At 34.1% G+C, this 26,838-nt stretch overlaps 1 protein-coding gene across 2 annotated transcripts in view; it reads left to right on the forward strand.

The window, feature by feature from the left end:
* Positions 1–25,598, forward strand: part of Itga1 (integrin subunit alpha 1) — a 160,552-nt gene extending 134,954 nt beyond the window's left edge. For both annotated transcript variants that reach the window (XM_046456353.2, XM_058583117.1), the window contains exons 21-29: positions 813–889; positions 3,756–3,845; positions 5,201–5,303; positions 8,748–8,861; positions 11,245–11,349; positions 11,494–11,598; positions 12,552–12,644; positions 14,734–14,850; positions 19,470–25,598. In XM_046456353.2, coding sequence (XP_046312309.1) covers positions 813–889; positions 3,756–3,845; positions 5,201–5,303; positions 8,748–8,861; positions 11,245–11,349; positions 11,494–11,598; positions 12,552–12,644; positions 14,734–14,850; positions 19,470–19,514 — 849 coding nt within the window. In that variant the 3' untranslated portion in view covers positions 19,515–25,598. The remainder of the gene's footprint in view (positions 1–812; positions 890–3,755; positions 3,846–5,200; positions 5,304–8,747; positions 8,862–11,244; positions 11,350–11,493; positions 11,599–12,551; positions 12,645–14,733; positions 14,851–19,469) is intronic.
* The last annotated feature ends 1,240 nt before the right edge of the window (positions 25,599–26,838 follow it).

Below are 26,838 nucleotides of genomic sequence, written 5' to 3' on the forward strand. Positions count from 1 at the left end.
ACTAGTGAATCCAAGTATTTTTTTCCCTATTTGATAATGACTGTGTGTAGATGGCTGCTGGTATTTAAAGTTTCCATACTAAAAAAGTTTTAATTATGACCATTTCACAATTGCATTATTTTTTTTTGTCATTGTGATCTGGTAAACTATGGTATATAATAAATAGAATGTGTCTTTGTGGTAATGATTTATGGTTAGTATAAATATTTTATACTAATATATTTTTACTAATATATTTCAATAAAGTGCATAAAGTCAATAGTTTTTCATGTCTTAGTCCATTTAGACTGCTATTACAAAATACCATAAATTGTGTACCATATAAATGAGAAATATTTTTCTCACAGTTATGAAGGCTGAGAAATCCAAGATCAAGACACTGGTAAATTCTGTCTATTGAGGGTTCAATTCTCAGTCAGAGAAGGAATCCTCTCATTGCATCCTCAGATAGAGAAATGCAGCTTTCTGGATGATTTTTTTGTACAGTCACCAGTCCCATTCCTGCGAGTTCTCAGGACCTAACTGCCTCCCCATCTCCTAATACAATAACATTGGTCATTAGGTTTCAACACATTAGTTTAAGAGAATTCAAATATTCAGAACACAGCAATATGCAAAGCATATTACATATTTACATTTTAAAACACATGTGTGTCATATCTTATTCTATATATTTTTGAGATGGGATAAAGTTTTATTTTATAAGATATAAATTTTATAATTTAAATTTGGGTAATGCATTTAAGCAAACTGAATATTTGAGTCAAAATAAATATTATCTGTCACTGAGGATACATATTTTTATTTCATAGGTAACCTTCAAAATATTATTTCAATTTAATACATCTTACCTCACGGAAAATATGACCATTCATCTAAGTACAACAAGGTTGGTATATGTGTGTATGAACGTGTTTATATGTGTGTCTATAATTTCTTTCATGAAATTAGAATATTTGGCTTTAGAGACTCGCTAGCAGCTCCTTATAACCTATATAAGATCACTAGAAGTAGAAAACCGTGACCATTTTATTTCACAAAAATACTATCAATAATTTACAAAAATAAAAAAATTTAATAGAAATAATTTAATTAAATGGATTAAATTATTGGTTACACTATTGTACTGTATATTATACAATATATATAATGTATATTGTACTGTACATTATTTCCGTATGTTCATTTCACTTCAATTCAACAACACTTACATCTGCCAAATTTTTTTTAAATTCATTTAAAATTTTACAGGATCTAATTTTGAAACATTTACTGGCTTTCAAGATCAACTGACTCATTAAAGTTTTCTGACACCCTTTGTGCTTTATAAATTTTATCCAAATCAGTCAAAGCTTCTGAAAGTTATCATAGAACAAATAGGCTAAAAAAGGGGGGGGGGACTAATAAGGAAATTAAAAGAATGGATTAACTTTCTTCTAAGTGTAATTATCCATTTTACCGCCTTCATTGAGAACAAATTCTATCTTCTGTTGCTTTATTCCTGGTAACTAATAATTAAGTAGATGGGGAATAACTGGTACCACTGTGACCAAAATACCTGACAAGGACAATTGAGAGGAAGTAAAGCTTACTTGGGACTTATGGTTTCCAAGGTCTCAGTCTAGAGATGGCTGACTCCATTGCTCTGGGCTCAAATTGAGATAATACTTCATGTGGGGAAAGGTCCCAGTGGAGGAAAGCTGCTCAGCTCATTATGGGGTCAAGAAGCCCAGAGAGAAAGAGAAAGAAAGTGGGAGCAGGGAGGAAAGGGCCACAAGAAGAACAACCCTTCTAGGGCACACCCTTAGTGACCCACCTCCTCCAGCCATGCCTCACCTGCCTATGGTTACTACCCATCCAGTCCTTTCAAACTAGAATGGACTGATTAGGTCACGTCCTTCACGATCCAATTATTTCACTTCTAAATAGTCCTGCATTAACAGGAGCATTTTGAGGACACTTCTTATCCAAACCATAGCCCTGAGTAGATGACACAAATGAATTAATGGATATATTATTTCTCTATGTTCATTTCACTTCAATTCAACAAATATTTCTTTGACATCTATTATAGAAAAGATATTGGGTTAATCAGTGCAAGAATTACAAAAATTACTACAGGCACAAACCTCCTTATGGGGTGAATATTACAATACAGGTTAAGATTAGTATAAAAATTTTTATAATACATGCTAGAGTAAAGGAAATCCATTATAGAAATATAAACCATGTCTTCATGTGTTACAGAAAAAACAAAGGGTGAAATTATATCTACTTAGCAATGACAAACTAAAAAAAAATTTTATCAAGAAAATTTAAAATCAGGAAGACCTTAAAGCATTTTTTCAGAGATGTTGGTGAATAGAATTAGGTAGAACATTTATAGGCAAAATATACAGTTTGAGTGAAAACTCAAAGGCAAACCAGTTGATCAATTTGAGGAATACTGGTAATCAATTTTAGCTGAGATATGCAGAATGTGTAATACATCATGTAGTAATGGGAATTAAACTGTGCATCCTAGCATATTATTCTAGAGACTTACTATGAGTAAGAGGCATGTTTTTCTTAACTGAATAGGTCTTAAGGATTCAGAAAGTTTCAAAGAGTTAAGTCACTTGTTCAGAGCTACTTCTTAGGAAGATGAATTTAGCTACACTGTGGGATATATTAGAGAGAAGGGAGCCATTCACAGTAAAAGCTCAGTGATGCTAGTACCTATAATTTAAGGTAGCGCATGGCTTTTGCTCCCCTGTTGCTCACACAAAGCCACTACATACACTTGGGAATAAGCAGAGGCCTTAAAAGATGCTGTTGCACATACTGGAAAACAGTGTGCTAGGTTCTTGGTCAGTTGATGGACAGGTGTGTGTGTGTGTGATAATAACAATGAAATATAATACTTATGGGATATTTCCTCTGTCCTGGGCACAGTCCTAGGCTCTTTAAACTTCTTACTCATTTAATCACCATCTATTAATCATTTAATGCTCAAATCTTCATTTTATAGATGAAGAAACTAAAGCACAGAGAGATTAAATAATTTCAGCAAACGTACCAACTTCTAAGACCAATTTCATTCTCTGGCCATATAAGTATTATCACTTATACATGCTTTTTAACAAGCACTAATATAAGACTAATGAGATATACACATGCATTTATGTGTGTACCTATATGTGTGTGTGTGTGTGTGTGTGTTTACATACATAGTTTAAATTATTACCAAAATCAAGGTACTAAACAAGTGTTTTACAAATAATATGTACCTAGTATGGAAAGAGTATAAAGGAGAAAACAAGATTTTAGATTTACTCAGCTGTGTGACCCTAGTTGTGGTCCTTTGCAAAGTTCTCATCTATGATAAATAAATCAGGGAGATTTGTGGCAAAAACACAAATTCTTGGGCTCCAACTTAGCCCTATTAAATTCACATTTGTAGAAGAGAAGCCCACCAATCTGTGCATTTTTAACAATTACACTTGGGGTTCCTCATTATTATTATCACAGAATTTTTGAGAAATAAGGGATTAAATCAGTGCGGTTTTTCACCTGTAGCTTCACATCAGCATCAACTTGGAAACTTTTAATAGTACCCCTCTCTGATCTCCCTCCTCCCCCTGATTAAAAAAATCAATAATTCTATTCTTTTATGCTTTTATTTGCCAATATAAGCTTGTCTTTCAAATGCTTAGAAATGTCTCTCAATAATCAACAGTTTAATGACCTGTCTGAATATACTCTGCATTTTCTAGTGACAGTGAAGAACCTCCTGAAACTCTTTTTGATAATGAAGCAAATATTTCTATCCCAGTAAAATATGAAGTAGGACTACAATTTTACAGGTAGGTGGAAATCACATTTATATATCAATGCTTTTCTATTGACCCAGTGTTTCTAGAGGTGTGGTCTCCAGCCAAGAACATACCATCACCTGGGGACTTACTAGAGAGTCACATTCTCAAGCCCCACCCCAGTCAGAAACTCTGAGGATGTGCCCAACATTCATGTTAAATAAATCTTCCAGGTAATTGCCATGCACCCTAACATTTCAGAACCTATATGCTAAATACCCCAAAATATGAGGTGCAGTAATACTGGATCATATTAACAATCCAGTCTTAACTCTTAAATGCAAGCCAAAGATCTAGAAGACCTTCACAAAATACAGTGTTTTCTGAGGAGTCAGCAACATAATTCTTGGCCATACTTCTCATCCCGTGGAATTCTATAAGCCTGCCAATTCCAAACATACAAGATTATAGCATATCTCATTGATGAGACATTTATTCCTTCCCTATTCATAATTCATTGTATCTCTTAAAAGAACTTCTTATCTATCCAAATATCAATCATATTGGCAAACTTTCCCCTATAAATTCCCTTGCTTAAGCAGAACTCCAAGCTTTTGCTGATTAAATATGTGCAATGCATACAAAATGCATAAGAATCAATGTCAAGTTCAGTTTAGTCTAAAAATTTTGTTAATTCATTTTCTATGGAATTTTGTCTTAACTAATAAAATACCACAAACATAACGATTATAGAATATACTCATAGATTTTGCTTATATTTCTTGGCATTTAAATTCTGTTGGCTGATTTTTTATTGTGTTGTATCTATTTCTTTTGGTACACAGATTTTCATAAGATTTTTCCACTTATTTAAAATAAAATTTTGATCAACACTTATAAGTATTTTTGTTTTCTCTTCATTAAAGTGCTTTTTAAGATATATTCTTAAGTTCCACCAAGTTGATCCAAAGACCATGATAATATGTTGGAGGAGAGTGAACTTTAAAGTTTTAGTATTAAATATAGGATTTTAAAATGTAAAAAGGTAAACATTTTGTCAATCCTGCTTAAAATTTCACACTACTAAAAATTCCAAACTTTAGCTTGTTGTTTTCACTAAATATAAATAGTAGTGAATTCATAGAAACTTTTCACTCAACAATGAAATTTTATTTAAAAAGTTATAGATAGTTTAGCAAATAAGCATTAATGATTATTTAACTAAATTTTATAATTATTCTCACCTTCCTAAAAATTTGACTTTGAATTTTTGAGTAGAAGTATTACTCTTTGATTAAACTCTTTTTAAGAATTTTTGTGATGACATGTTATAAAGAAAGAAGAGAATAAAGCTAAATAAATGTTTAATTTGTTGCATTTTATTTTTCTAATTTAATTCCTTAAAGCTCTGCAAGTGAATACCACATTTCAATTGCGGCCAATGAGACTGTCCCTGAAGTTATTAATTCTACTGAGGATATTGGAAATGAAATTAACATATTCTATATGGTAAGAAATTATCTCTGAGTAAAAATCCTAAAAATGTTATTTGTAAATTTATGATTTAAGATGTTAACAAACACACATATTAAAATAAACACAGTTCCAACATTTAATCTCTAGATCCAAGAATATTTTTCTTTATAATTTCATTATTTTAAAACATCTTTTATTTAAATTGATACTTATACTTCAAATCAATTTTAAAAACCTATGTTCTAATTTTCTCACAATAAGGCACAGTAATTTAGAATGACTTCTTAGAAAAAAGTAAACCATGGAACCTAATAGATACTACCTATTAATAGTCCAGTCTTAATTCTTAAATACAAGTTGTAGAATTCGTTTAGTTTTAGTATGACTGAGAAAAACATATTTTTAATAATTATGACTATTACAGAAATTGATTATTTTAAAATTATCTTTGTAACATTTTTCTCTACTCAATAAATATCTCATTCTGCACACCACTACCCTTTATATGCATTACACTGTAAATTAATGATGTTGGCACTTGTTTTAGTCAACTTTTTCACTGCTATGACTGAAAGACCTGACTGGAAGAACTGTAGAAGAGGAAAAGTTTATTTAGGGGCTCCCAGTTTCAGAGGTCTCAGTCCATATGAGGCTGGTTTCATTCCTTAGGGTTCAAGGTGAGGCAGGACATCATGAAGGAAGAGTGTGGCAGAGGGAAGCAGCTCACATGGTGATAAGAAAGGATAGAGGGAGAGAGAGAGAGAGAGAGAGAGAGAGAGACTGACTCCACATGCCAGATATAAATATATACCCCAAAGCCATGCTCCCAATGTCCTATCTCCTCTAGCCATACTCCACCTGCCTTAAATTACCACTTAATTAATCCCAAAAGGTAATTAATTCACTAATTAGGTTAAGGCAAGGTTCTCACAACCCAGTCCTTTCCCCTTTGAACCCTCTTGCATTGTCTCACACGTGAGCTTTTGGGAGACACCTCACATCCAAACATAACAGTACTACCACCCCATTAAGTGATGATTTCCACTACTACACCTATTTCTCCTATAGAATTCTTCATAACAAACCTTTCTTAACCACTGTAGCAAACAATCATGGGTTTGTTTTTTTTTTACATAACACCTACTTACAGATATGGACTTAAGTTAATATTGTGGAAAAATAATGCTCAATTAAATGATGCAACCTAGTTAGAAATGAAGATAGTCCCAGTATTTTTGGTAATTGCCAATAATAAAAAAGGAAGTTCTCTTACAAAATAGAAACAAGGTGTACTTTCAAGATTAATTTCATTGTTTTTATTTGCACTCTTTTCTGAAATTGTTGTGACAAGCTATACTCTCGGAATTGGCATGAAGGCCAAGCCCAGAGTATAGCTTTTAATTTTTCTGTAGCCTTATTTACTTTTCCTGGATAAGAGAAATAGCTAACACAACAACATTTTTTTTTAGAAAAACTGAACATTGTAGATCTTTATATATTGTAACTTATTAGGGTTGAGATTTGAAATAGGCACTCCCTAATTATCATAAATCATATTGATAGAAATAACATTGTTAAGAATATCCCTAAGCATAAATCACTGTGTGTCTCTCTGATTATTTTTCTGGGATAAATTCTAGAACTGAAGTAATGGAATGAAAATGAGAGAACATTTTTAGATGAGACCCGTAAACTTATTGCTAGGAATTTTCCCTAAGAACTAATTGGTGTACAAGGATTTCAGTGATGTTCTTAATAATTTATTTATAATAGTTTAAAAATTAAACCAGGACACAATCTAAAAGCTTAAAATTATGAGATTACTTAAATTACCATGTATTTAGTGAAGAGAATTTGATATGTTCATTTGAGATACAGCTTATTATATATATGTTAGAGAGTACATTTTTGAGTACAAAACCCAAATTCTGCTATTTACCAGCTCTGTGACCTTGTAAATTATTTTATTCTCATTTTAACCTTGTTACCTCATAGATAAAATAAAGACAAGGTAATCTACCTCCTAGGGTATTTTAAAAGGTTAGAGCAACAATGTAAATAAGATCATTAGCACAGTAGAGTGTCATGTAGTTAGCAACAAATATTGGTATTGTGGTTGTTATTTAGCTATTAACAATCATATTCTCAAAATGCCAATCATAATAAATTTTACATAGTATAGAAAATTTTGTTTTTATGTGATGAAAATTTTACAAAATATAATTACATGCAAATAATAAAAGCAGATAACTTATACACTAAAATATTTCCAAGGTATTTTAACTGTAAGAAACTTTTATTTTCTGCTCATTTTCAGTATTTTTTCAATGTTTTCACAAGGAACACTTTTAGTAAGAAAAAAAAAAACAAGTAATAATAACAGAATTCATGATTTCAGACCAAATATCAGGAAACAGATGAAATTGCCATGTGAGGCAAGAGCAGGCATATTTTCATACGATAGAGTTGGGGAGCATGTTCCTTTTCAAGAGGCCAGGCACAGCTGATTGGGAATCTCCAGAATCTAGGATTAAAGGATATGTTTAATCGTCAGCCCCACAGGGAGTTGCTCCAGATCTGAGTAGCTCTTGGTCTAGGAGACTTAGTGAGGTAGGTCTGTGGATTTTCTGACATCTATCCATGGAAACCAAGTGGCTCCTCCTCTTAGTTTCACAGAGAGATCACAGAGAGGACTTAGGATGCAGAATTCATGCTTGTGTGGAAGGAAGAAGGGCCACTGCACGGGGTGGTCACAACCCAATTGTACCTTCTATATGGACAGAGATTCTGGATAGGGTCCAGCTTTCTGCTGAACATCATCCTGCCCATCCTTCCCAATAAGCTGCCCTCATTACTGATGGTATAGTGTGAATTCTGCAGTAGTGGTTAAAAACAGATTAAGATGAAAGTCAATCGGACTCTCATCAGTCCAGATTATGAACAGCCAGTGACACGATAGTTCTATCTGGGGACTGAACTGTGAAGGGAAGCATATGGGGATCTGGTTTGTGGGCAGTGGAGGCAGAGCCCATTGAGCCAGGGTAAAGGGTGACTTATGGCTTTGGGCGATTATGACCAACTGGATGAAGAAAACCAAACATACTGTAAATTATATCAGGCAAATGGTCTCTTTCCTTCACAGCTACAAAAGGAAAAAAAAAGTTGTTACAATACAAAGTACAACAGGTGTGACAAGAGATGATTTTTCAATTTTGATTTTTTATTAATCCCGGTATTATTTTAAGAGTGAAGAATAAAGAAATAACATGATTGTAGCTAATCCATAGGACCATAAAACATCCTTATTTTCTTGCTTAGTAAGTTATTTCTCCGTATAGTGACAAAAACTGCATTCATTTGGGGATTCAAATTATTGCACATCTTAATCCATCAATTTAAAACCATAGTCCTACAGAAAATGGAGAGGATGCAGTTGAAAGAAAAAGAAATGATCACCTCTCTATTTTCCCCCCATAGATTAAAAAAAGAGGACATTTTCCATTGCCAGGACTTACGCTGTCAATTTCATTTCCCAATTTGACGTCAGATGGTTACCCTGTGCTGTACCCGACTGGTTGGTCTTCTTCTGATGTAAGTCATATGTGCCTTAGAATTACTTCATTACGGTTACCTCTCCAACTTGTATTAAGCCTTTTGTTCTGCAGGCCACTTGTAATAAGGAGTTTTACCAAAGCAATCTGAAGAGGCATTCAGAAAATTAAAAATAATAGTAACTTCCACTGGTTACTCCATAGATGTATTAATTTTCTAAGGCTGCTATAACATATTACCAAAAATTAGTGATTAAAATTTACAGAAATGTATTCTTCCACCATTTTGAAAGCCAGAAGTTCAAAGTCAAGGTATTGACATTGTTGACCTATGTAGGCTCTGAGGGAGAATTTGTTCTATGCCATCTCTCCTAGCCTCCAGTGGCTGCTGGCAAATCCTGGCATTCCTTGGCTTCTGGAAACCTAACTCCAGTCTCTGTTTCTGTCTTCACATGGGCCCATTCTCTTCTGTCTCTGTTTCTGCATACTATCATTGGATTTAGGGCCCACCTGAAATCTAGGATGTTCTCATCTAAAGATGCTTAATTTAATTACATCTGCAAATTCTAATTCCAAATAAAGTCAAATTCACAGGTTTGGAGTACTAGGACTTGGGCATATCTTCTTAGGATCATTGTTCACTGTGCTAGAGTATATTTAAATAATTATTTATGCCTGAAATGTGTGTTATCCTTTAAGTTTGTTTATGGTGTCAAATAACTCTTGCAAAGAGACTTGTTAATGCTTCCTAAATAAGCAGAGCTGCACATAACATAGTGCAATATTGTTAACTCACTTATCCCAAACAATTGTAATATTGTACTCTTCTTTGTTTTATTTTTTATTTGTTCTAATTAGTTATACATGACAGTGGAATGCATTTTGACACTTTATACATAAATAGAGTATAATTTCTCATTCTTCTGGTTATAAATGATTTAGAATCACACCGGTGGGTCATGTAGTCATATATGCACATAGGGTAATAATGTCTGATTCATTCTACTATCCTTCTTAACCCCATACCCCTCCCCTTCCTTCATGCCCCTCTACCTAATCCAAAGTAACTCTATTTTTCCCTAGTTTCCCCCACCCCCTCCTGTGCCCCTTATTGTGAGTTAGTGTCTGCATATCAGAGAAAACATTTGGCCTTTGGATTTTGGGGATTGGTTTATTTTATTACCATTATATTCTCCAGCTCCATTCATGCACCTGCAAATGCCATAATCTCATACTTCTTTAAGGCTGAGTAATATTCCATTGTGTATATATGCCACATTTTCTTTATCCATTCATCTGTTGAAGGGCATCTAGGTTGGTTCTATAGTTTAGCTATTGTGAGTTAAGCTTCTATAAACATTGATGTGGCTGCATCACTGTAGTATACTGATTCTAAATCCTTTGGGTATAAACTGAGAAGTGGAATAGCTGGGTCAAATGGTGGTTCCATTCCTTGTACTCCTTTTTGTATGTATATCCTTGAATGAGACTACATAGGAGTTACTATGGCATAGTGTCTAAAACATAGAAAATCAAAGTATTAAATTAATGAATACATGATTTCAGGGTTTGACTTATTTTCACACATCTTATAAAATTAAGCTATTCCCATAAGCAAGAAGTAGCACTGTAATCATTTAAATGTTTTCCTAAGGGCAAGGAAAGAATAAGCCTCTGGAATTCCCCTTTAATCCAAAAACACAGGGTTGTGACAATTTAGAGAGAGAAAGCAAAATTGTGTAGTTTTTGTACTACTTATGGATTTTTATCCTTATTACCTTTTATCAAAAAAGCAGAGAGTTCTTCGGAAGCAAAAGGTTTATTAGACTTATTAAATTAAGTCCAGAAAGATGATGCAAACATCACTATCTTAAAGTAGCAGCATTTTAATATCTGGAGGGCTGGCATTTATATCTGTCTCCCACATAAATTAAATGTCTTTCCTTTAGTGAGTAGGTATTCAAAACATAAATAAAATGAAAGTTCTTCCCTTTCCATTCTGCTTCTTAAGTCATCATATGAGCCATCACAATGAAGAAGAAATGCTAACACTTTTTCACAGTAGAGTTTTAAATTTTTCTTTCTGTATTATGGGACTTTACAAGCTAATCTTTGAAGAAAACAATCAACCATTGAGTGTGTTATTTATAAAATAGCAAATGCTACTCGAATCCTTTCTTTTCCATAGCAACCTTACTTGAATCCATTACAATTCAAAAGTGCCATGGTAACAGTAATCATTATCTGGGCGTGGGAATATATGGCTGGTGCTGAACAACCTCTTCAGTCCTGTACACTTGGAAAGGTAGATCTTTAATACATGGCAATGGCTGTTATTCACAGATTCTTCACATTACAGTGCCAACTTGTTTTCCCCTTCACATTTGTCATTTTCTTTTAAAAGAAATATTTTTATTTCTTAGAATGCAAACTGCAGACCCCACAGCCTTGAGGATCCTCTTGGTATCAACTCTGGAAAGAAAATGATTATATCAAAATCTGAAGATCTCAAACGAGGCACACTTCTGGTAAATTAAGTGCTATTTTGACCTTAGATTTTCCGAGTGAATAAATTCAATATCAACTAGAAATATCCATCTGAAATCTTTTTAATATAGTGTCTTTGGTCAGTTGGTAAAAACACTAACTTGAACCTCTGAACATTACAACAGGACTGCAGTACATGTAAACTTGCTACAATCACATGTAATCTCGTGCCTTCTGACATTAGCCAAGTTAATGTTTCACTGATCCTGTGGAAACCAACTTTTATAAAAGTAAGTACTCACATTGATCTTTGCAATCATTGATTCACATCAAGAAATATTTGTTTGACATGTGTGTTTGTTCAAAGCACAGTACTACTGTAAAAAGAATGTGAGATTAGAAGTCTCCAAGGCTGCCATCTAAGCCCAGGTCTACTTAGCCACTGTGTGAGTTTCATCTTCCTGTTTGCTAATAACTAAGTAATCTTCAGATGTTCCCCTTCCAGATATAGACTTTCTTCAATTACATGACTCTTTTCTTTGCCTCATAGAAGATGAATACCTTTCCATTACTGAAGCTTGCATTGATCTTACTAAGAACCCAATGAGTGACAATCCTTGACACCACTAACGAAGGATAGAGCTTCCATACATAAGGACTCATTGCATTTTATCAGTTTCATTCCATGAAAATAAATTTTGAAGGGTATTTTAACCCCTGAAAAAGCCAAATCCATCTGATAACAAGCTACTTTAAAACATAGTTTATTGTAGTTTGTATTATTTCTCTCGAGAAGTATGTAGTTTATTCTTCAAAAATGTTTTCAGGTTTGATCATATTAAGTTGCTAATTTTATAAGTCAAGAACTGTTGAATACTGGCAATTTCATGTATAATCTTACATATAAATCTTACTATCTGAGTTTAGCTATTTCATGACTGGCTACATTAAAAGTATGCAGAATTTGAGGTTCATATCTCTAAGGAAAACTCAGAATGAAAATTATTTAGAATTTTTTTTCCACTCAAAAACAAGGATCTAAATGAGAATTTGGGGAGGCAAAGGAGGAAGGGTAAGTACCCAGTCATCAGTGGATACTACCAACTCCATTTGGAAGTTAGCAAAATCAGTGTTTTTAATCTCTTGGGAAAATCACAACTTTAATAATTGGACTGCTCAAGCATGACTAGCTATCATTTTAATTAGCATAATGTGTTAAAAACAAATCTAATCTGCTTTACAGACACATTTCTCCAGCTTAAATCTTACAGTAAGAGGAGAACTTCAGAGTGAAAATACATCACTAGTTTTAAGTAGTAGCAACCAAAAAAGAGAGGTAAGTATAGCTCTAAGTTTTGAACACAGTGTATTTCACACCATATTTTGTGACATCATGACTTATAATTTCTTGTAGACCCGTAAAGTGACTGCTACTGTTGTCACTAAGTGACTTACTGTTTGCTTCATACTACCTTGATGTCAATTGGGATTTCAGTCCTGTTCTTCCTCCTAAGAGACTGGGGAAATCAAGATATTTACAACTAAGATGCCTCCTTTGACTTTATTGCTTCTAACTAGCACAGTAAATGGATGTTTTCACTTTCATCTTGATAACAAATGATATATTTGTGACTTTCCTCTTTAAAACCTGGCATTACAAAATGTAGCAGACAGCTGAAGAGCACACCTGAAAAAGTAACTTCTGTTTTATAGAAAGTACATTTATACTGTCCAGGAATACATATGAAATTGTTAAAGTTTTCTTCATTAAGGCATTTGGAAATTGGAAGCAAAAATGAGATGGCAAATTCTAATGAAAATTCAGGTTGAGTCCTTGGTAAAAACAGAAGTTTGAATTTTTTTTCTCTTCTCATTTTGTGAAATAAGAACAATTGTGCTGTTATGAACAAAGGCACCTCTGCATACTTCCTTCCCTTGTCCTGGGATGGTTTAAATACCCTATATGGATAAACAGCACCACACAAGCCGAGCCATTCTGCTATTCTTGTAACATCACCTATTTCAAACTATTTCAATATCAACGAACTGCTAAACATATACCCTTAAGGAAAAATAAAATACTTGTACATAATGCTTGCACTTCATATAGAGCACTTAGCCTGATCAATGTAAAGAGCAAAGTTGTTCCACACAAAATCAGCATTTCACTAAAACCTGGAAAATATGAGTGTGATTATATTGCAAAAATGTGCATTTGATTCCTAAATATGTTGTGTTGAAATTGTATAGCTTTATTTCCCCTAAATGTTCGTTAAAAATTCCCCCTGGAGATATTTATTCTATGCTTCAGCCTAAAGGAAAAATGTAAAAATTTACCTACATTGATAAAATTACTCAAGTGATCATTTTGTAACTGTGATCTTGGGGAAGCCACTGATCATATTCATATGACAGCTTCTACATCTGTAAATTCAAGGGATCGCGTTAGATGTGTTTAAAGTCTGTCCTGGTGGCCTGATTCTGGGTATATCTCTGTTCTTTCCAGCTCTGTGTCCCAGTTCATCAGTAGTGACCTACCAGCAGTGACTGGAAGGATTCTGACTAATATCCACCATATGCAAATGTTGCCCCAGTTACTTTCCTTTTCTACCCTAATCCTCCTGTAGGTTGGGAAATTAAAATGTTCTCTGATAAGCAAATACAGAATCTTGAGCTATTATTAGCCATTGATATCTACCATAAGCTAATTTTTTCAGAAGCCTAAGGGATGGGACACAGAGCAGACAAGTTTCATTGAGGTTGTGTGTCACACTGAGAGAGTATGCATAGCCAGGGCACTGAAAATGATCCATTTCACACTTTTCTTGAGTTAAGCTCTAAGTTACAGATGACTGAGAGCTAACTCATCTGGAAGAGAAGAAGAGAAGTATGGTATAATAAAAACACATTAGAGGTGGATATTAAAACTTTATTATATACTTGAAATCTGTGCATTTTATTGTCTGGTAATTATCTTTTCATATGATTAGAATTATACCACATGAGTATTAGAATAAGGAGACTACTCGGGTTTTTATTTCAATGACTTATGATGCCCCAGACTAAACTATGATTGTGATAGTGCAATCGTCTATTATTATTCTTCAAAACATACAATACTTTGGTTCTCCCTGGGGTAAATAGAAATCCACTCCTACCCTTGAGCATTCTGATCATTGACAGTTTTCTCTTTATGTATAAAGTTCTGAGAGACAAATTACAACTTTTTCAAATAAATTTAACCCCATTAGAGATTTAGAATAGAGGAAGGACATTTTCAAATGTGAACTCCAATGTTTTCTCTGTAGGTAGTAATGAGATTAAGTACACTGTTTGGTAGAAAATTATAGCCTGCAAGAACTCAATGTTCTGGGAGTTCTCATAGGTGTTTATCGACATTAACCATCTTGTTTAATAATTTTCAGCTTGCTATTCAAATATCCAAAGATGGGCTACCAGGCAGAGTGCCATTGTGGGTTATCCTCTTGAGTGCTTTTGCTGGGTTATTACTGTTAATGCTGCTCATATTGGCACTGTGGAAGGTAAGTGTCAAAGTTTCTCTGTATTGTACCCATCAACAGTAAATTGGTGAAATACATTATGTTTTACTCATGCTGTGGAATACAGTATTATATAGCAATGAAATAAGCATTAAAATGATGACCAAGATTTAAAAAAAAAAAAAAAAACCTGCTATTTGGGGCTGAGGTTGAAGCTCAGTGGCAGAGCACTTGCCTAGCATGTGTGAGGCACAGGATTCAATCCTTAGTACCATAGAAACATAAACAAATAAAATAAAGGCATTTCGTCCATCTACAAGCACAAAATTTTTTTTAAACCCTGCTATTTCAAACGTTATACACAACTTGATCCCATGTGGTAAATGAAAAAAAAAAAAAAAACTTATTTTGTAATATACATCCAAAATACCAGAGAATCTCTCTAGAGGATAGGATTAGAGGGAACCATATAATACTTAAAATTCTTAAATAAGCACATGTTACTTTTATAAACAGAGCAGAATAAAACTTTTATAGGAAAAGAAAAATAATGGATTCCTGTGTCAATCTAAGGACACAGAAGCAGTAGATTCATGGTTAAGATAAACCTTCTTCTAATCACACATTTATATGTATCTTTTTATTTATGATTTTTTATTTATATATAACAGCAGAATGCATTACAATTCTTATTACACATATAGGGCACAATTTTTCATATCTCTTATTGTATACAAAGTATATTCACACCAATTTGTGTCTTCATACATGTACTTTGGATTATAATGTCCATCACATTCCACCATCATTAATTACCCCATGCCCCCTCCCTTCCCCTCCCACCCCTCTGCCCTATCTAGAGTTTGTCTATTCTTCCCACACTCCCCCTCCCTACCCCACTTTGAATCAGTCTCCTCATATCAAAGAAAACATTCGGCATTTGGTTTTTGGGGATTGGCTAACTTCACTTAGCATTATCTTCTCTAACTCCATCCATTTACCTGAAAATGCCATGATTTTATTCCCTTGTATTGCTGAGTAATATTCCATTATGTATATATGCCACATAAAAATCAAAAACTTTTTAATGTATAAACAGGCATAACATATTTTAAGTAATAAATTTTTGCCTGAGTAAGGTATAGAGAACTTACTTAGTTAATGTAAGGTAGATCTAAAAGTTTCACAGATGTTTAGTTCAAATCCTTTTGTAAAACTAAGTAACCATTCATTTTCTATCAGATAAATCTGGATATTTACATAGGAGTTTTGCTTAGGCTAAGATATGTAAAACTTTTTAAATAGCTTTGTATCATTTTCAAACAAGCCAAGGTGATATTTTTAGGATAAATTTACTAGAGAATAAAATTCCATAGAAAAGTTGAATTTAATGTGTTTTTTTTAACTTACATGCCACTCTGTTTTTACCTATTTTTTTTTTTTGTTGTTGTTAAATGGTTGAACTATGTTAAAAAGACAGATTGTGGCTACATGTTCATATTTTTCTAGTACATGAGCAACAAAATTGTTTGACTGAAAAGTTTAAATATAAAGTTTCTCTCCCCCTGAATTACCAAGTGCTCCTAATTCATTAGCAACTCAATTGCCAACTCTTCCTAACTCATCTATGATGAGTGACTTTCTCTTTGGGGGTTACTCTCAAGAGGAGAATATGGACAAAGCCACATTAACGATGTAGGTCAGTAGCATTTAATTCAATCAATAAAATCCATGACTTTTCTTTAGCACAATCCCCAAGGCAAACTACTCCACCACCTCCTATATCCAGTCTTTCCTGTTACTATACAAGGTGTCTGTGTTCTCGCTGTAATACCTGGTTTTGCCACACTGTGGTACCCAAGGGCTGGTTTACTGGCTGTGCTTGAAATACAGGAAGTGTCACTCATAAGCACCTGTGAGGCAATGTGTTCCTCCAGCCTGATCTTCTAGTCTGAGCAGGCCTTTTGCCTGAAGAGTTTCAGGACATCACAGGCAAGGGAAAAGGAAAGCCAGAGTTCATGTTTGGATAGGTCTCTCCGGCCTCAAACTCAGTTTAAGACAGACAAACACAAACTTCATCCATCTGTTTTTGTTGTCTAGTTTGAAAAAAAAAAAAGAGTGAATGTAAAATGAACATTTTTGCCATTCAATAAAGGTTGTGTTGATACACTCTGATCTTTTCTGAGATCTTCATTTTAGGCCCCAAAGGAGATTGTTTAACGAACTTTGGATTCGCTTGATCAGTGGGTTTAGTGAGAGACCTAGCAAACAAATCTGTGATTCTAAGGTAGAAGGGAAGGGGACTTGTTCTTATTTAGTGCTTACTGTTTCCGCTTGAAGCAGCAATTCCATTCCAAAAGATACAGTCTCCATATCTGTGTCTTTGTAGTTCACATGGCAGAAATTAAAACTTGATAAAATCTTTGTAGCTTAACATACATCATGATTGATGGGAGGAACCTTGTTTATGTAAGTTGAGGAATTTTTCCTAAAATATGGCACCAATGCTGAGGGCTAGTGTACCCAGTAAAGTAAAATGATTCAGTCCACAGAGAAACTGTAAAAAAGTAAACATGCCTCTCCACACTCAATTCACATGGATGCCTGAGGCTCACCTATGATGATTTATTTATTAATCCTACAGCTTTGTTCCTCACCCAATATAACTTATTGGGGGTGGTGAATACATTTGTCCTTTCCTATTCATAATTTCCCTTTTAACACTTTCAGTTACCCAAGTCAACCATGTTCCAAGAATCCAGTACAGTATAATAAGATGTTTTAACTTTTCATTATGCTATACTTTGACATGATTTTTATTATAGTGTACTGTTATCATTGTTTTATTAGTTGTAATGGTTGTTAATCTCTTGCTGTGCTCCTTATTGTGGGTGTTTACGTATAGTGAAAAAAAATAGTGTATCTAACTTTCAGTATTATCTATGTTTCCAGCATCCTCTGGGGGTCTTGGAACATATTTCCTAGTGGATGAGGAGACTATCCTTACTCATCATTTTTAGTCTCTTACATATTTTTATGAATTTATTCATTCAACATTCATTCCTATATATTCATTAAGCACTTACTTTTTTACCAGGGACTGTTTCATCAAATAGGGTTTTAAACAAATATAAAGAGGATCATTAATAATATAAAAAGGAAAGCTAAGTGAATGCACCCAGGGAAGTCTGGAAACTGAAAACTAGTTTTCTTACTAAGAGTTTGGGTAGGATTGTCCCAGTCCAGTTTGCAGCTAAATATTATGTTCTCTTAATCTCCACTCTGCTCACCAAACTTCCCTTAAAGAAAAATAATGTTTATAAAACTGGCTGGGTAGAAAAGTCTAGATAAGAGAAGTTTTAAAATAAGATGTTTAGGGTATAGAAGGAAAGTTGGTGAAGAAGAAGAGGAGGAGGAGGAGGAGGAGGAGGAGGAGAAGAAGAAGAAGAAGAAAAGGGGCTTTAGAGAGGAAGGAAAGAAGTTTAAAAGCCAGGCAGAAAGAGAAAGTCTTAAAATTCACCACCTGCTTTTGTGAAAAACCTGGGCTGACTTATTTTGAGTCAGGACATGCAGACACAAGTCAAGGAGCTTAATGGTTTGTGAATCCAGAGCTCTTCTAGCTGACTGAAAGAAATGGGAAGGAGAAATATGTCTTCCCAGAAAGCAAATGTATCGCAGTTTTCATGTTTATTTGTTCTGTTGTCATTCTTTCCCTGTCTACCATCAACTAGATTCTAGCATGGAGGAAGACATGAGCCCCCAGTAAAATTTCTGTAAACTGAAAGTCCTTATTTTTGACCATTTGTACCCTCGAAGTCCACAAGTGTCCAGTCATTATTTTAAAAATATATGGTTCCCTCCCATAATTTATCATAAACTTGTGGAGTTAAAGGTTACAACTCTAGACCCTTAATTTCCTTTTCTTTGTAGTAAGCATTTTAGATTAAATCACTGCAAAAATCCCTTCCAGTTCTCACATTTATTTTTATTAGTCTGTATAATAGAAAATGAATACAGTACTTAAAACTTTGCATGATGCCCCAAATCAACAAAGAATAATGAATATGACTCACATTTACCACTGTGTGAAATTTTCCTTAAAGTTAGTGGATTTATTTTCATGTTTAAATGATACAGGGTCTTTCAAGAGGCTTCTCATGCCAAGCCTAGAGGCAGATATAACACATTTAGAGTTAATCCAGATACTTCAGAAATCTCCCTAGCATTCAATACCCTATAACATTCCTTGTCAGCTCTCATGACCTGCACTGATGACCATCATTATTTGATAAACATTTCTCTGCAGCCACCCTGAAAAAAGATGATAGCAAAATAGAAACAAATCCAGCTAACTGCATTTTGTAGTCTCCCAAAATATTTCCCATGAACTCTAAGATTGCATGCAATCTCTCACTAGGAGGCATTAAATATTTAACCAATGAGAAGCTAAAGAGATAAAAAAATCGAGCAACTTAATAAAAGTCATTCTATTGAAACCTAAGATTAATAGGTCAATGAGAAATATTTCTCAATTATATGAATTAACTGTTTGCCCAGAATTGTCAATGTTATTAAATCAGATTCTATCCCAAGAACTTAGTATTATTTATTGCCTAAATTTAAAAAAATCAATTATGCTATGTTTTGTATTTTCTCAACAGATTGGATTTTTCAAAAGGCCACTAAAGAAGAAAATGGAGAAATGAAATATTTAACAAAAGAAGAAAAATAACAATTCTGCAATGATCTATCCTCAGGTTTGCCTCAAATATGTGACAAGAAATTTATAAATATAATCAAAGACATGGTCACATAACTCTACATAATCCATCAGGGATTAATCACTTGGAAAATGACAGATCAAGCATGATCCAAAAACAATAAAAACAGTACCACAAAGATCTGTTTTATAAAGGGATGAAAAATATTTTTAAGTAATTACTCATTTTTGTTGAGTAAGCAAAACTACAAAGTGTTTAAAGAAGAATCTCTTCAAATGTTTATTTGCATAATAACAAATATGCCACCACCTAAAGTATTTAAGGAATGCAGAAAAAGAGCTTAATGATTATTGAAACATTTAATTCCAAAACAATGTAAATTAAGCTTTTTCCCTAGATTCCTGATGGATATCCGAATTCAGCATGACAATCAGCATTTTCAAAGCCATGAAAGGAATTACCTGATAAAGACCACTTCTCCCAATTCAAATGAGAAAAATTTTCCCCCAATAGAATCCCTGTACAATATAGGCTAAAAAATCAAATTCAATCACAGAGAACACTTTCAACAACTTTGTGTTAGATTCTGTAGTTGAAAGCTTTTTATTTTATTTTTTTCAACATGATTAGAAAATAATGCAATTCAGCTGAATTTCCATGTAGGACAGAAAACAAGTGCACTGAATGGATTAATTTAAAATTTTACAGAACATGCTTAATTTTGACACTGAGCTCTCAAACACAAAACTCTTTTATACAGAATAAAGTACTTAAAGCAGTTTTGTGTAACATAACAGTGATTGTCATGAAAAGCCACATTGTGTGGGGGACATGCCAAAATGGTTTCTGAACAGAACATGGCAGCATAAATAAATGCCCCTAAAATGCTGAGAAATCATCTTTGCTGAGCAGTTTTTGAATGCTTAGGATTCTAGGATGTTACACAAATTGAGAGTTTCCTCAATTCCTTGGTACAGGGTTCATTCAAACCCCCACCCCCAACTGTGAGAGTATGTTTATTTTTAACTTTTTAAAAGTATTTAATTTTGCAAACATATTTCTTGTTTTTATGAAAAGGTAGCGTTTTATTTCAGTATTGCATTTTACCAAGAAGTCACTGCTTTTAAATAGAACCCCAGAAATGTATTTTCAAGAATTTAGGGTTTGAAAGCTCAAACCAACAGAAAGGTAACACATCTTTGTATGCACTTCTTTTTCTTTAAGTAATTGTTATAGCTCCTTAGATTTCACTGTAGCATCACCTCCCAGGTTGCTCTGTTTCTTAGGAAAATAACAATGAATGAATGTATAGTAGCTGCTTGTGTGAACTACTGCTGTAAAATTTGCTGATACTTCTGCAACAACTCTTTTTCTCCAACTGATTTACCGTCACAAGACCCGGAATCTGTCAGTATCCTGAAAGTACTAAGCTCTGCTTTCCTCAAAAAAACAGCAAATCAACAGAGAAATCAAATGCCATGGGTTTAATTTTTTCAACTAATTTCTGAGGAATTGTCTTAAGGATTCAGAGTCAGCCTACCTCTGGACTCTCCACCTCTGCATCTAAGATCCTGAAAACCAAAGGGATGTGCCTGGGGGATTCCAAGGTTATTTGGAGCTGGAAGAAAGTGTAAATTTGCCCAGAGCTTTGATGTCCTCCTGTTGGCCTGTCACTGTTCAGAAATATCCTCTTTTGGAATTTCCTTCATTCTTGCTATCTCCCTCCAAGTTCAGAAATTATTTTTTTCTCCACCTATTTTTTCTTTGCCCAGTAAAACTCAGGGTCTCTCTTTTTCAGAGTTAAAGTTGCACAACTCCACTGCTCACCTGCTGAGCACCCCCCCCCCAACTTAATACCTTCTTAGAAGTAAATCCAACATACAATTTAAATTCACACTGCTAAGAGAAAGCATTCCCTGCAACATGAGTATGTATATTTAAACTAAATTTAAGCCAATGAACATAATTTGAACTTTGAAGAAAGGAGAAGAAGAGCTGTTTAGTCGGATCAGATAGCTGTCACAACCATTTACCTGCCACAACTTTTATCACAAGTCATTCCTCCTGTTTATTAGTAGAATATTCAATAGACCAGAGATTCCATTTCGCTAATATTATAATCTGTCAAGGTCTCTATATGAGTGTCTGTAAATTCATGCTCACACATACAGATACACAAGGAAAACAAAATTAACTCCAAATAACAGGGTTTGCTAAAAATAAACACACAAAAGTTATACCAGCAAGAAAATTTGATTCCTTTACTTTTTACATAATATTTTTATTAATATTTAGGTTTAGCTAAAATTTCTGCAACTATCTATAAAACATTAATGCAGAGGTTTGGATTTCAAAAATGTCAATAGATATTCTATATTAGCTTTGTACAAATGTTTTAAATAATATCAATGATTAAGAAATATACTAAACTCTATCATTTTATTTTAAAACAATTAATAAGAAAAGTGGGTAATATTTAAGACTGTTTATGTGTTCATGGGCTAAAATAAATTGCCAGTTTCTTTTTCTTTTATTTGATCTTTTCAAATATGTCTATTGCTTCCATTGCAAACCAAACTATGTATGCAAGTCCTTTCCTGACCAAATCTGCAATGCATATTGCTAAATTATTTAACGACTTGCTCTCAAAGATGAAAAAATCTCTGATTTTGTCATTTTTCAGTCTCCCTGGTTTAAATATTCTCTCCATAGCCATTTTCAGACTACCAACATGATCATAATTAGCTTGCAAAATTCCTTGAAATCTGTCTGCTCTTGGGAACTAGTATGAGCTGGCTTCATACATAGATTACATGATAGATACATGGATAGTAATATCGATGATAATCATCTCATGTCTATTTTCATAACCAACACACACAATATAATCATATTCCAAATCACGCTAAAATGCTGATTATTTTTAGCCAAGCAGACAAAATGCTATCTGACTGCCCATTCTTCAGTTTCTAAAATTGTAACTTTCTTTTCATGCTAATAAAATGTTATGAATTTGCAGAAAAAAGGAAGGCTTTGAAAGCCCAAAAATACGAGGAGTGGCACACTGTAAGAATAAGACCTGCTCAGTGGTCACAAAGATTTTACTTTTTCAAGGAATCCAGAGCCCTGCAAGCACCATAGTGAGAGGTCATTCTTTATAAATAATTTTCACATCTGTGATGCAATTTAAACTTTAATAATACAATTTGTTAAACTATATTTCTCTGAGCATTGGGTTCATGGACAATTTCCACCCTGGATATTTTTTGTGTCGTTAAGTGTGCTTGAAAAGAGGCTTGTAGGAAGAAATATTTCATCAAATTTGATATTTAGACAACCACAACAATTGCTTCTGTAAATACATATGTGTACTCGTGTGCTTGTATTTACTTATAGAGTGTTCTCTTTTCCTTTTATAAAATCAAGGTCTAGGTACAACTGGGGGAAAAATATTTTTACACCAAAAGAAAAAATTAGTTGGGTTGTGATGGTGTAACTCTGGTTGTAGTAGAATCTGTGAGAAGACTTGCCCATATTCTATGTAAGGCCACATCTTGCACACTGAATGGCAGCCCATCAGCTTCCCTGAAATGTGCTTCCCGTGGTCAGTGTTTTTGTTGAATATACCACCCATTCCTTGTGAACCACCCATGTTGCCCTGCACAACACTGAGCAAACTAGAGAAAACTCAGGCTCAGAGCCTGTCTCATATGTGCGGTGCAGTCACATTATTGTCCAGATAACCATGCTTCTGTCAAATCAATTGTTAAAAATAGTCTTCTATATACTCTTCATTTATTTCCCAAACCTCTCAAGCCCCCTCCAACAGTCTTCTCCTCCAAGGGAAATTTTCAGGAAGATTTTTGTAGGAAAATCATCTTAATTAAACATGTGTTGCTTGCTGTGACTACCACCAGCTTCAGTGAATGGATCATTTATACAGGATTTCTGACCTTATTTTCTCAGTGATGATCTAAAGAGTTGACATGGTATCATGTAGCAAGAATAAAGTGAAATGTGCTTAAGACATGAATCAGCTTTAAAATATTTGCAAGCCACAGGGATACTATCAGCAACAATGCCAGTGGGGATGCTGCAGGGATTTAGCCAGTCGGTGGCTCTCTGTTAGCACTCCACAATCCCCTTCCTCACCCATGACATATTCTAAAAACTGAAGAGAAGGGCCTTATCCTCAATCTGATGCAATTTTTTTAAAAACTGAAATGTACAATTTAATTGCAAAGAACAGTCTTTAAGTGTAAGTGAATATTCAAGTTGATTCCTCTGGGCTCACAGCAATTAACTAGTTGCCAATGACACTCAGAAAGAATTATGATTAATCTTGGTTTTTAAATGTTTCAAATCACATTGTTATTATAAAAAAAAGAATAAGTATGGAATTTGGGTAGCCCTCTTGCCATAGACTGGGACTTGTGTCCAATCGTTTATTTCTATTTGACTTACACATGTAGACTGGGGTGGGGAAATTAATCTTCAGATGACACCAGAACAAAAGCCTTCCTATCGGAGAGCTATTCCTAAACTGCTCCTATGTAAAAATCCTGAAACCACCACTGGACATTAACTGTGTTAACTCTGCAATGAAAGAAGGCCCAAAGTACATTGCAAAAGGTTATGTGCAGGGCTGGGAGCATTATCCAGTGTTAAACACATACTTAAATTACACAAGCCTGGGGTTCAATCTTCAGCACCACAATAAAAAGGGAACTACATGCTGCTGTTTCCCAAATGGAAAAACAATAAAATAATGTTCAATTGATTATAATGTCAAATTATAATCTGGTAGAAAAAATAATGTCTTTCATTCTCATATTACAATTTAACCTTGAAATTAAAAATTTCATGGTTACAACCTTCAGGAAAAGGTAAAATAGCATGTATAGGTTCTAAGCACCAGCCCTACTGTCCCCTATAGCATCTGGCACCCAGGGAGTCCTGTTTCTAACAGATGGGAATGAATCATTTTGCCATAATAAAAGGAACAAGCTTAACTTCCAAATACCCCCACTGTTCTTATAGCCAAAGTTCAGCTTCCCATATCATACACACATAAGCAGCACAATCTTGTACCTTAAGAAACAGAAAATAAATCAGGGGAGAACATAAAACCACTTGTCTTTTGTATCTACATCCTTACTCCTCAAAATACCATAAGATCCTGGAGACCCTTTATGTCCCATCCACAATACTAACACATGTTCTTTGCACACATAAATTGTTGGCTAAATAAGAGCACAAGTGTATTCTTAACTAAGCATTAACCCAGGGCTAATTTCCAAAGGGAATTTAACACCCTTGGGGCTCAAGTAAAAATAGTCACTTAAGTCAGCAACCTCTCAGAGCTTCCTCATGCTGAACCCACTTTATATGAAAGACCTGAAAGAGCGTTTTCTGAGATACCCACTGAGGTACCCTTATTCAGGATGCAACAGAGGTTCTGCATTCCTGATTAGGAAACATCAGCACTTAGGGATGACATACTGTGTGTTACTACTGTCAGGCTGTAAATTGTTAACAGTGTAAACAATTGCATCCATTTTGTTAGAAAGAAAAATATAGCATATAATAACTACTACACTGAAGCATCTATCATGCTTACTCCAGATTTTTCTGCATGGTCTAACATAGAGTATATTGCATTGCTCATTTTTTCTTTGCCTCATACTTCAGTCAATGAAATGAATAATGTAAGGGTATGCAAATGTAGACTCATCAGAAGAAAACATTATGATGGCACTCAAGAACAAAAAAAAAGCACAAACTTTGTTGATGTTAGTAATTTATGAAGTATATAATTTAAATCCATTTTTAAAAGAAATTAGTTATCAGGTAATGGCCATTTAAGCTGATAAAATTAGAAATAGCTGAGTGAGTAAAAGAGAATTTTAAAAGTCTTATATATGGCATATCCTGTACACTGATTTGAAGTCAGAGGTTTCGTATTTTTGTATAATTTTATCTTATCTGAAGCATCAGCTGTGTATTTTACGTCAAGGTAAATGAGCATCCTGTTTTATATGTTCAATAAAAAAATGACTCAAAGAAGAATGTGATTGCTTTGATTTTTAATAATACAAAGTTTGTCCAAAATTGATGTTACTTCTTCCAAACTCCATCTTTTTATAGCTCCTTAACAGTTTTTTACTTTATGCTGTAAAAGGAAGAACAAAAAGCAAATTAAATGTGTCTGTGGTGTTTCCTGTACAAGATACAGCAATGTGATTAGTGTCTTGCAAACTTGAGACAAAAACCACAGAATCTATAGCACTACATATTTTCTCCTAATGAGATATTTTAATAATAAATCATGTGCTGTATAGTAATAGATTGTACCTCTGAGAATACAGAAGGGAAAAACAACTCAAACTCAGTTTCTCCTACTACACACTCAACACAGTTCACCTTTGTGATCTCAAAATGTGTGCATATTTCTCCTCACCAACAAGCAGCATTTCTGCAGCATGGATACTGGCTGTGTGTCTTCTCTTGCAATTCAGTACTGACATTACCTACCTAGAGATAATGTCAGATCCCACAGTTTGAAGGTTTGATCCCCAACACTGCTCCTGCTTTAGAACTACTTCTGCTTAAGATGCAATCACAAGCCTCAGGTTCCTTTACCTATATTTCTGACTGACTGACTATTCTTCTTTAGGCTCAATTAATTTGCTTCAGCAGCTCAAAGAACTCAAGAAACACTTTTACTTACTAGTTTAATATAAAGGATGCAAAGATGCATAGGGCAAGGTATAGGAGAAGAGGTGTAAAATTTCCATGCCCCACTGGGTGCATTGACCTCCACAAACCTCTCTGTGTACAGCTACCTAAAGCTCTCTGATTCCTGTACTTTTGTGTTATTGTGACATCTTCACTGCATAGGTGGGATTGCTAATAGGCTGTGTGGAGAAACCCAGCAAAGCCTGTCCAGATTTTTTCAGCCTTGCTTCCTCACTGGTATGGGGAAGAACCCTCTGGGACAAGGAAGGTCTTATGATCTACGATCAGATAAGGCAAGTCAGAAAATTCCTTTATGGCCAGCTCCAGGCCAGAAAGGTTGGAAAAAATCTGTCTTAGGGAAGAAAAATTCTAGTTTCCTCCAAGGGAAGGATGTTTTGAGCCAGAAACCATGGATGAGAACTTACACACACATAGACACGCTCACACATCATAATGTCACAATGATAGTGTGAGCCATAAAATACACCAAGAAGTAAAAAGTAATTATTTTCTTTATTCAAACTATAGTTTAAGAAATAAAGTTATTTAATATATAAAAGCTATAAGAAAA

The sequence above is a fragment of the Marmota monax genome, unplaced genomic scaffold, assembly GCF_021218885.2.
Source record: "Marmota monax isolate L192 unplaced genomic scaffold, Marmota_monax_Labrador192_F-V1.1 WCK01_AAM20220418_F8-fsc00037, whole genome shotgun sequence".
NCBI classification, from domain to species: domain Eukaryota; kingdom Metazoa; phylum Chordata; class Mammalia; order Rodentia; family Sciuridae; genus Marmota; species Marmota monax.